General features: G+C 40.3%; 1 protein-coding gene across 7 annotated transcripts in view; it reads left to right on the top strand.

The window, feature by feature from the left end:
* NRG1 (neuregulin 1) overlaps positions 1-12,225 on the top strand; it is a 948,231-nt gene that overhangs the window by 923,320 nt on the left and 12,686 nt on the right. For 6 of the 7 annotated variants that reach the window (XM_045821528.1, XM_045821530.1, XM_045821529.1 and 3 more), the window contains 2 exons: positions 936-994; positions 8,172-8,195. In XM_045821528.1, the coding sequence (XP_045677484.1) occupies positions 936-994; positions 8,172-8,195 (83 nt within the window). The remainder of the gene's footprint in view (positions 1-935; positions 995-8,171; positions 8,196-12,225) is intronic. The other variant, XM_045821534.1, reaches the window with a different exon arrangement.

The raw sequence follows: 12,225 nt of genomic DNA, 5'->3' as shown, positions 1-12,225 counted from the left end.
AAGGAAATGCCCAAGGAAAGAGGATTTAGCTACCCACCCCCATTCACTTTTCAACCTCACTTGGTTAACTGATGAAGACTGAAGCAAATAGTCACAACCACACGGTATAGCCCACAGTTTTCGTGGGACACAGTTTTCTAAATGTTTTTTCCTTTCTTTGTGTTGTTCAGTCACCAGGTCATTTGTAGGAATCTCCATATTCCATAGGAGGAAAATTGCCAGTCTGAGAGTTCAATGTCTTTAGCATTCTATTGCTTATGACATTTTTACCCTCTAGGTGCCAACCTGGATTCACTGGAGCGAGATGTACTGAGAATGTGCCAATGAAAGTCCAAAACCAAGAAAGTATGTTAAAATAATCTGAAATTTGCTTTCTCCCCAAACTACAGCAACAATCACTACCGCTTGGTGTTTTTACAGCTCAGTTGTAACTGATTCCTTTTGTTCTAATTATGGTTTGAGCACTCGGGGCACAAACCATTCGATCTGACCTTGTTCACCTGTCTCTTAACATGGGCCCCCAAAGGTCATAAACTTAAAAGAATGATCCACCAGGATGGCCCGTGATGCTAGCAGCGATGGCAGGCAGGCCAACCAAAAGGAAAAAATTTCCTCCCAACATTTTTGACTAAAGTGATCAAATGGAAAACTGAGATGAAGAAAATGTCAGATTTAATTTTAAGTGGCTCCTTCTGAAAGAAAGCAGTCACTTAAAATGCTGGGATCTTTCTGTCATACAAACCCAAGGACTACATTTGGTCCAAATTGGGAGATGCCAGAGTCCGAAGGCCATGATGAGGACAAAGACTCAGTTCCTGAGGGTGAACTCACCAAGTTCAGTCAAATGACACTGAAGGAGCTTCTTTCTAGCATATATTCACCTCTTCTCTTTTTCTCTGTTTTTTCTACCATTGTTTTTTTGTTTCTTCTCTCAGGTGCCCAAATGAGTTTACTGGTGATCGCTGCCAAAACTACGTAATGGCCAGCTTCTACAGTACGTCCACTCCCTTTCTGTCTCTGCCTGAATAGGAGCATGCTCAGTCGGTGCTGCTTTCTTGTTGCTGCATCTCCCCTCAGATTTCACCTAGAGCTAGATGTGTTTGAGCAGGGCTAACATTGACTGCCTCTGCCTGTCGCATGAGACCATTAACAAAAGCGATTGTATTACTTCCTCTGTTCGTGACTAGTTGGCTCTGAGAATCTAATAGGTGTGTGAGGCTCCCGATGTTTCTGAAATTGATACTGAATAATGTGATACAAAATGATAGTCAATATCAAGCAGTGCAATGATAATAAAGGCATTTAAAAGTCTCACTTTTATTGATAAAATAAAAGCATTCCACTGAACAGTCCACCTTCTTTATAAAGTGACAACATCCTGAAAAAGATGTTGCTAAGTTGTAACCAATATGCACTTGAAATGATGGTAAGTTCATTTGGGTTTCAGAATGTATTTATTATGAATAAACATAATAAAAAGAGTTCAGATGTTTTTCTTCATTAACCAGCAGTTTGCACTTAAGTATTTTTAAAAAAAGCACTGAGTAGGAAAATTAAAAACAAACATTTCACAGCAAGTGAGATAGCTCAGCTTCTGTTTATGATGCTTAGGAAACAAGTGATTCAGAACCAGCTTAAACAATTATTTATTTATGTTAGCATTTCCTTATTGTTGCTTTCAAGTATAATTTTAGGAGAAAGTAGGTTTTTTTAATATTTATTATTTACTTTGAAATTTAACAGTTTGCTGCTAGATGTATATATATATATATTTTTTTAAATGAAGAACTGAGAAATTTTTATGGGTTTCTATGGCTTCAGGAAGTTTTAAACATCACTCCCAAACAACCTAATTCACATTGCATATAATTGCATGGAAACTAAACTGTATTTGTCCTTCTATTGTGAATTGGGATTATAGCTTTTCATTCTGGAGCTTCCAAAGCACTGTGTTTAAAATGAATTCCATGAAACTATCCATTTAGATCAAAGGTTGACTTTTTTTTTCTGCAAAGAATCAGATACTAAATATGTTAGGATTTGTAAATGATATCTTCACTATCAACTACTTAATTCTGTAATTGTAGCAAAAAATAAAAGCAGCCATAGACAGTGCATAAACTGGTAAGCATGGCTGTGTGCTATCAAAACTTGATGTATCAGAGCAGGCAGTGGGCTCGATTTGTGCACCACTGATTAGACAGTCAGCTGCACGCCCTCAATAATATTACACATAGCTTATTGCAGTGTGAGTTTGTGGAACACAAGATACAGTGATAAGAGATGGTCATTTGGGGTCCCTAAAAGACAAGATTTGCCCTTAATCATATGCATTTAGAGAATAAAATTCTGTCCCTTGTGTTACTAGTCATAGAATAATAAATTCCATGGGAAAATAAATTCCATGTGCATTTGGAGGAAATTAGACCCATAATATTTAATCATGTATTTAGTGAAGTGGTACTTATTATATATTTACATGGACTACATGTCAAAGATTATGTTTTGGCCATTTAGCCATTTTCTGTTGTAAAAAAGTGGCAAATTGACATTACTAAATTTTCAAATACAATCTTCACTTTATTGCAAAATCATTTTTTATTTTTTTATTTATTGATTTGAGAGTGAGACGGGAAGAGGGAAGGAGAGAGCGAGAGAAACACATTGAGAGAGAGAGAGAGAGAGAAACATCAATTTGTTGTTTCATTTGTTTATTCATTCATTAGTTTCTTCTTGTATGTGCCCTGACCAGGAATCAAACCCACAACCTTGGCTTATTAAAACAATGCTCTAACCAACAGAGCTACCTAGCCAGGGCTGACAAATCTTAAAATGATATGAATTTAGTGCACAGAAGTTTTCTCCATAGCTATAGATTGATTTTCTTAAGTAGATAATATGGAAAGTAAAAATAGAAAGGAAATAATAGAATTTTATTTAATATATTAAAACCATTCCTTTTAGAAATGTATTTGTATTTTAAAATATAGATTTATCAAATCCCTGACACCATATAAATAAAATAAATTATATTTTATAATTTAATGAAAATTCTGAACATTCACATTATACTTAAATTTTTGTTGTTACACAGTTTCATTGTGCATTGAAGGTGATTTTGGGCACTATGTAGAGTATTGCATTAAAAATTAAGCTATTTCTAAAAATAATAATGTCATTGGATCTGAGAGTTGTAATCAGAGAAAATATTCTCAACTTTTAGACCTTTTTCATAAGATACTATTTTTAAAAAGCCACACTGTGTATATTTTTAATAAATTTTAAGTTGATTTTAGACAGAGAGGAAGGGGAGTAGGGGGAGAAGGAGAGAGAAACACCAATCGGTTGCCTCCTGTACATGCCCTGACTGGGGATCGAACCTGCAATCTAGGTATGTTCCCAGACTGGGGATCGGACCCGCGACCCTTCAGTTCACAGGATGACACTCCAACTGAGACACCAGGTCAAGGCTGAGGCATACTGTGTATTTACTCAGAATGGGATTCCCTAAATAAATTCTTTAGTACACTTTCAGTGGCACTTCTGGAAGACATCCAGGAAAGCAGCATTCAATTTAACCTGATTTAACAAAGATTGCTCAGAGGCACGCTTATGAAAAAAATATGCAATGGCAGTGCATAGGTGCTGCCTTCTTCCCAGAAAAATGAGAAATTTCCAGTCAGAAACTGCTTTCCAAAGCTGTCTAGCCCAGAGTTAATTGTCTCACCTCTATGTCTTAAATTCTCAATTTTTATTTCTGCAAAGTCCCGCATAGAAAGCAGGAAAATAAATTTTTGCTGTCCTAAGAACTTTATGTTCAAGTAGCAACAAGGGCTGCATAAAGAGTAAAAAACATTCCCACAGTGCTAATGTTTAAAATTTAATTGTTAGTGTTCCTAAAGTCTGAAACACATAGCATAAATTTTAAAATAAAAGATATTCCCCAGCTTTAAGAGAAGTGTGTTCTAACTTGCAAAACCACATTTGCAGTTAAAAAATAATATTCTAAAGGAATGTACAATTTTCACAATGCTTATTAGCGCATAAATTACATTTTCAGGATTCCATGCAACTTTTTTGGTCAGAGTGTCCTATGAGACATTTTATTGACTTAGAAAAACTGAGTTAAAATATGAAAGAAAGGAGCAAATGTTTATTTTATATGTTTTCTTGGAGACAGTCATGTGCCTTGAAATAAAACATTTATAGTACTTTCTAGGACAATATTGCCAGGGCTAGTCAGCTTCAAATTTGACCTATTGAAACAGAATTTCTGCCCTGGTTGGTGTGGCTCAGTGGATTGAGCACCAGCCTGTGAACCAGAGGGTCGCCAGTTCTATTCCTAGTCAGAGCACATGCCTGGGTTGCAGGCCAGGTCCCAGGTAGGAGGCGCTTGAGAAACAACCACACATTGATGTTTCTTTCCCTCTCTCCTTCCCTTCTCCCCTGTCTAAAAATAAATAAATAAAATCTTTAAGAAATGAAACAGAGTTTCTACCTGAAAGGATTGTGTTCATCACTGTGTGTGTGTGTGTGTGTGTGTGTGTGTGTGTGTGTGTGTACAGGTGATCCGTACTCAATACAGACTTCATGAGCCAGGGACATAAGCACTCAAGGCTTCAACAGTTAGAGGAAGGAAGCATGGGGCAAGTGTGTGACATACAGAAACTGACATCATAGGAAGTAATTATAGAGTAGTCCAAAGTACAGGCTATCTTTAAAAAGTGCAATTTTAGAACTTTTAGGCATATTCTCAGAATGAGTAAACTTAGCAGATATCCTTAAAAGTAGTTTTGAATGATAGGTTGCTACTGCATAAGTTGTTTTGACTTCTAAATGCTTTAAAAATCGGTGGAAGTTATTAATGTGTTTATCAAACATGTATCTTGCTAACAGTAGAATAAAGGCACACACTCAGTCTCTGACAAAATCATCATGCATGGCAGCTGAGTGCAGTGAGATTTCACTGTGTGCGTGTTGGCACGTGTGCTCTCAGGCACACGGAAACGGGAGTAAGGAGAAAGTCTCCTATTACATTTCCAAGGGCTCAGTGACCACATGGATTGGTATATGTGAAAAGCAAGTACCCACATCTATAAAGGTAAGTTGAAAATTAAAAGTCAGACATTCAATTGGCCCCATTTAGAATAGGCATTGACAGACTCCTTTGGAAATCTCAGAGGGCCAGAAAGTCAAGACCACACACCGTCTTTGAGACGATTTCTATAAGGAGACCCAAAATGTTGAAGAGTAAAATCCTGAATGCCTTCAAATTTTACCAGAAAACATAATTGTATGTACATATAACTTTGGCAAAAGAAAGTTGTCATCTTTTTTTCTCTAATGGAATTGAAAATTTAAATTAACCTAGAGGTTAATCAGTTTTCTTCAAACAATTATAAAATCCTAAAGCAACGGATTAGTGAGTCAATATTTAATAGTGTCTGCAGACTCTTATATTTAAATTAATTTTTTATATTGCTTATTGCACAGCAGGAAATCACATGTAGAAAAGGAAACTAAATTGTTTACAGTAACCTTTGTGTTTTTGAATTATTAATTTAATTTGAAAAATGTAGTGGCTAGGCAGAAGTTCAATAGGAAGCGTATGATGCATAATGAGCCAAAGCCAACATTAGATTAAATAGAATAGATAGAAAGTAATAACCTCTTCATAAAATAGAAAGTGTTTGTGTATTATGCTTTTCTTGACTCACAAAGAAGAAATGTAGCCACCAGTAGTAAAAACAAATTAGAGTAGTGTTTGCTCCAGGTCTAGAATGACTGATGCATGTTTCCTCTGCTTGTTTCCTTGTTAGGGCTTATGGCCAGAAGAGATTCCAATTTTAAGTACCAATTTCCCTTTGAATTATTTGAAATTGGAGCTGCCTGATATGAATGACTTCCCCTGAAATGAAATTAGAGTTAGGCTCACAGACTTACCTATAAAACTGTAAATGCAGTAATATGTATGCATGGGCATGCTACTAATTTTATTGAAGACCTAACCAAGCTTTCTATGCAACTAATATAGGTCATTAGCAGTGTTCACGTAGGCATGGAATAATGATTCTCTGGAAAGAGTTTCTGTGGATATCTCTTGATTTTAACCCTTAAATTGTTACTGACTGGTAGGAGGAAGAGGCAAGAGATGGAGAGGGTTCTAGAGAGAAAAACGGAGTCACAGCCTCATGAACATGTCTAAGGAAATGTATTATTTCCTCTGAACATGAATTGTCATGCCATGGTGCTCCAAAGTTAATGTGAAGGACACAAATGGAAAAAACAACGCCCATTTGTCAAGTCGTTGCACAGAGGCAAGAGGAATTTGTTTTCATTGCAGCAAATTGTTTTGCTGCGAATATTGTGTAGTCAAATTAACTCTACATCATCTGGCTCTTAATTTATGAAAAACTTAGGTTATCTGCCTCGTACCCTCAACCCAAGGCAGAGGGGACTCCATATTATACCTGGGTCCTGCCATTATCATTGTGACTCAATGTGCTGTTTGATACACATATTTTTTTAATCTGTGAAACCTCGTTTCCTTAAGAGGTGGCAAGTTTTTCAAGTCTAAATCCTTGACATATCCCAGGAGCTTCCCGAGTTTTCCTGGCCATGAAATTAGTCAAAAGTGAAACCTCCATGCAGTAACTGGCCCAAGGTAAATGTCCAGACGTGTCTATTCCCCAAGCTGTTAAACCCTTCAGCTGTTGGCCAGCCTATCTCACGGGCTCTTTATTCCACAGGGTTGCCCGTGAGGCACGTGTTAGTATCGTAAGCATTTTGTCAATGAGAAATTAACTTGTCCAAAGTCACTGAACAGGTAAATGGCAGAGACAGGACCTGAAACCAGGGTGATTGCACCACTCCTCGCTCCTGCTCTTCCCCCTCTGTATGAGACGCTTTGTCCAGGCTCAAACGGATGGATTTGTCAGAGAAATACCCCACTGCCAGCTGACCTGTTTTCAGACTTCAGAGGCACCCTGCCATGTTTTGGGACCGCCCTGGTGCCTCCCAGTCAGTACACTCCTGAACCCCTGTTTTCATTCTGCCCCTGCCTCCCCACCCACCACACTGGTGGAACTTGATTAGCCATTTTTAATCCAAGAATGGAAAGTGTCACTGCCAGGGTGTTTTTCCTTCTTTGCCCCACTTCCCCCTTTATTCATTTAAGCCTGTGCAGGTCCCTCTAGCCCTGCAATCCTGGTGCCCCCAGGTCAGATCGGCCAGGATTGCGGGCTCCCGCCTCTCGGGCCCCTTCGCTGGGCTGCCCTCAGGCGGGTTCTCCCAAGCCTGCGCCTGTGGGCTGGCACCCAGGCATCTGTGCTCAGCACTGCGGGGGGGATCGTCTAAACTGGCTCTCTGTGTTTTGAGGAACCCCTGGAATTGTAAAGATCCCTGGAATTGTATCCGCCCCCATCTTTTTATTTTTTTTTATAATTTGAAAAAAGCCACTGAACCTTTCCTGTGCCAAACAGAAATGACACGAAGAAGGTGCGGGCAGGTTCTGATGCCCCAGTGCCCTACCGGGTTTCGGGGGCAGAAATGTTTGTTAAATACCACATACATGGTGGAGAGGGTGGAAGGGTAGGAGAGAGGAGACAGAGTTTCAAAAAATGACCAAAGCCACAAGAAACAGGAGAGCGTAACTAATGAAAAATATACATCCAATGTGATAAAATTTTCAAATTTTCACCCCCTTGGCTTCTGTTCCTGGCTCTGCCACTGTGTGTCTTTGGGGAAACAAAAATTTCAACTGTCTGGAACTTTGCTTCTGCCTCTTAAAAAGACAGGAGTGAAATAATACCAAATGCCTTTTCCAGTTATAAATACGGTATTTCTATTCCCAAATTACATAAGAGCAGGTATACAACTATATAACTATAGTTGTTCAGCTATACAACTTCTCCCTCAGTAAAGTGTTTTAAGGGTTAATAAAGACACAGTGTGCTGGTATTCGCACACCTCTTAAAAGAGAAGTTCCCTGTGTGGGCTGTTGGAGGCGTACCTGAGCACTGCTTTGTTAACAAGCACCGTTGGTCCTGTTCAGTGTGCACGCACAAAGAGCTGTAATAGTATGTGTAATGTGTTTTGGAGTGCAGTGTATTGCTCTTTTCTGAAACTTTTTTCCCTTTCTTTCTTTTTTTGTCAACTTTCTGCATTGGCAGAGCATCTTGGGATTGAATTTATGGGTATGGACCAATCATCATTCCTTTTGGCCTGCAGAATTTAGAGCCTATGAGCTGAAACCTCTTCCCCTTCCCACTCTTCCCTTTCAGTTCCTAACAAACTTCCTTTTTCTTTAGAAGGGATCATACAGCTATAACAATGATTTTTCTGTTTTCGGTCGATGATCAATTTACCGAAATGTTACTGAGTGCAGCAGCTTTTAGAGTCCCGAGCTTCACTTAGAGTTTAAAATCATCTCACCTGCTGCAAATTCACGTATATCCCACGTTCCTTCACCCACTGATTGGATCTGGCCATGCTGTCATTTCAGAGCGGGGGTAAGTTGGAGCGGTACACAAGGCTGCCAGAGGAACCAAGCCAGGGGCCCGAGCACCAAAGAAGTGTGACATATATCACCTTAAAATAACAGCAAATCTTAGGCTGCTGGTAGTTGGACATACACTATAAAAATCATATCTAACAGCATCAAGAAAGCTCTAACATTGCAACACAATACTACATGAACAGACATGAATTACTCTGATTTTCTGGAGCTCTCCAAACAGGACTCCAGTCAACCTCATTGTCTCATGAGGAAAGAAAGAGGACACAGAAAGAGATAAGCCATGTGCTATTTTAGGTGGAAAATCCAGTGGTAATGGAATTAAACTTGAGTCACTAAGATTATCCAAATAATCGAACACTAAATGTAAAATATCTCCTATGAGCATGTGAAGTTGGGGCATGCTCCTTTTGAAGTCCTCGTCCTAAGTAGTTGGTAGAGTAGGCCAGTCTTGGGAGGAGAAGAAGCTGCCCTACCTTCCCAGAAGCCCCACGGCACAGGCCCCAGAACTCCTGGATGCTGCATGTGGCCCTGGACCGTGGTCATGCGTCCACAATGTCCTGATGAACAGAATGCTCCCCATTCAGCCGGTGTCTGTGACTGTGCAGGGAGGGCGCCCTACAGCTGCCATCCTCTTTGGGCCGATTCATCACAGTTGACAGCTCATGCACTTCTGTAAGTCGTGGAAAATGACGCTAGTGCTGTCTCTGGCAGTTGCAGGAATAAACTCAATCGCCTGTGCCTCCAAAAAACCTTCCAAGAGAAAATTGTTCATCTGATGAAAACCCTCCCACATTTGTATGTGGTCCCTTGAATGTCAGAGGACCTCTCCCAGGAGTGACAGGCAAGAGAGGGCCCACAGGGTCACTTGAGTGGCAGCCCATCCACTCCGGGGGAGTCTTCTACATCAACTGCTTCTCTCAGCATAAAAATGGACCCACTTCTACAAGGGCTTATTGGCCTTTCCTGCAGGGAGGAGAAACACTCCACCATCACCTCCCCTCTTCTTCCTAACAGCCTCTTTGCTGCCTTATCCCTTTAGAGTCTGACTGTAGAATTATTATTTCCACTCCCAAACAGTGGAGTAAGGTGAAGGATACTTCAGATATACCACTTCCCCCTCAGGAAGGTCTCAAGGGTTAATAAAGACACAGCCTGTTGATACTTGCATGCCTCATCTGGAGGCCCTGCAGTTCCACGGCTAAGGAAAGTCAGACCTTAAAGGTCAATTAAAATTGAGAAAGGCAAGGCCTCTGTCACGTGGCCTGGCCAGATCATACTGAAAAACGTGCTTGATCGGAATGCGTCCAGCCGAACCAGAAAGCCTCAGCGGCATTTCCACTCGTGAAGGCACATCTGCTGACTGCACTGAGGACTTCTTTTTTTCAGCACTGCCTCTAGTGTACTGTTACCCTATTGGTCCCATCACACTGAGAAAAAAATAAGGGGAAACGTGGGGTTAAAAGAAGCCATTGTTATTTTTAACCATGAATTTTTCTTTTAACACATTTGATATTGTGGGATGGGGAGGGCACCTGATCTAGTAAAATATTTGAAAATCAAACAGAAACTTAGATGAGAAACATTTAAGGCATTCAATAAATGCCGAAGTGAATACAGAATCTGAACCCCACATCTGTATTCTGTGGGCTTTGCTTCCATCGTTTCACTTAGCACTTTTGCTCTACCCCTCGGCCTTTACTGGGCCCTTTCATTCCCATAACTGATCTTGCTGGGAGGTGGGTGCCTTCCTACACCACACAGGCAGCCTGGGTGAGGTATCATATACCAGGTGTTCCCAGACCCAGATCGATCTATCCTTTTACCATTAATAACAATAAAAAACTGGTCAGTAGAACCCCTGAGAATATGCATGATGCTTCACCCTTCTTTAGTCCTTGGATAGGTCTTATTTTGGTAGTTTGCAGAAGCAATTTCTGGGTTTTTTTCCTGAAGATAAGATGTTGAGAGGTCAATGCTACCAAACCCTTATCGTTTTAAAAGAAGAAAAAAATAGAGTGAGTGAAAAAAAAGGCTACATAAGGCAGGGTCTTTATTTTCTCAGCAATAATACTTTCACACTCCTATTTCTTAATCAACTCTCCATAATCAAAGGCACCTTGCTCTGTGTCCTGGGTTCTGTGGAGAAGGACCAGCAGGTACATGCTAAGGGCTTATCTGGATGCCAGGTCAAGGAGCAGGCTCCACGAGCACCAGCTCACAGATTAACACCCCATCCAGTGTAATTCCCTGTTCTATTTCTATGGGGGAGGGGAGGCAGCAGACACAAGCCATTAACACATAAGCATTCACATTCCACTCCTCACTTGACTTTTGCGGCACAAAAACTATGCAACAGCACTCTTAATGTCTCCTGGTTGTTTCACGGCAGTACGCCAGCTGCTTTGCTTCCTAATTGTGGCTTCCACGTGCCGGCCAGCCTAGGTTAGGAGTTATGCTGTATGGGGCAACCCTTCCAACTTTGCATCCACCTGTTCTTCCCACCTAAGCATTTCCTCCCTCTGGTTTTCTTTTATTTCTTTCTTTTTCCTCCCTTAGTATCAGGCATGCTGTGCCAAGGGACTTCAGATGACTCCACTTTTAACCGTCTCTTCCCCTGTACCTGACTTCCTCCCTCTCTCAGTCATTCTGTCAGTCTGTCTGTCCTCTTGGTTTGTTTTTCCTTTTCCACTTCCAACCTTTTGGTTTGTTTTTGTCTAATCTCTGCGGCATTCTAGTCTTTTACCCACTGACTTCTGTTCTCCTCCTCCTCCCGTTAATAATCAGTGCTGTATTAATTGGATTTGACAATGTTCCTGACCTGTTAACTGGAATTTGATTACCATGGGCTTGGCTTGTAGGAAATGTTGTGTTTAATGATAAGGTCGACTATATCATAGAAATTAAAATGCACTTTTTCATTCCAAGAAAATTTCCTGTGAATTGCCCTCTGTCGTAGAGAGAAAAAAGGTGTGGTTACTGAGACTGAGAATGTAAACTGAAAATGTTCATGAGGCCCCATGTTGATGTCCAGATAAAAGACATTCATTTGTATCATGTTCCCAAGTTCTCGACCAGCTTATTAATTAGAAAACCAAGCAGAGCTTATGCTGCTTATTATGCACTGGTTGGCTTCTCTTTCTCTGTAAACTGGAGACTGCCTTCCAATACGTGTAATTACAATGGTTGGAAGCTCAGCTCCTAGGGAATCGGGTTCACCATTAAGTCAGCCAATCTTGTTAATAACCTGACCTACCATATAATCAAATCATCCACCAAAAAACTGATTTGCAAATAGAAAGACTTCCGTGAATAAGAGACTAGTTGCATTTGGGATGCTAGAGTACCTTTAGTTCAATGTTCTAAGTATCACACTTCCTTAAGTGTAACCTGCATGAACGAATTTGCCATCTTAGTCAGATAGATGAGGTCTGTAAGTACAGTTGGTGACGTAATAATCATTGTCCTCCAAAGAACAAAGGTTCACCTTGGCCCCGGACTGTGCCACCCATCATATTGGGTTTTCTCTGGGCCAGCGCCTTGGTGCTCCATATCGTGTGCCTTACATTCCCATTATGCTGAGAAAGCATAGGGATCCTGCTCCCATTTTGTTGCTAACTACAAGCCAAGCTCATGTTTGCAAATGTCTTTGAGTTTATTTTATTAAGTTAGAAATGGTTCTTTGTAAAGACCACTGGAATATAAAATAG

This window comes from Phyllostomus hastatus, unplaced genomic scaffold (assembly GCF_019186645.2).
Source record: "Phyllostomus hastatus isolate PE091 unplaced genomic scaffold, TTU_PhHast_1.1 phas_scaffold_46, whole genome shotgun sequence".
Classification (NCBI taxonomy): Eukaryota; Metazoa; Chordata; class Mammalia; order Chiroptera; family Phyllostomidae; genus Phyllostomus; species Phyllostomus hastatus.
The sequence above is the reverse complement of the archived record's forward strand: the minus strand, read 5'-3'. Positions and strand labels throughout refer to the sequence as shown.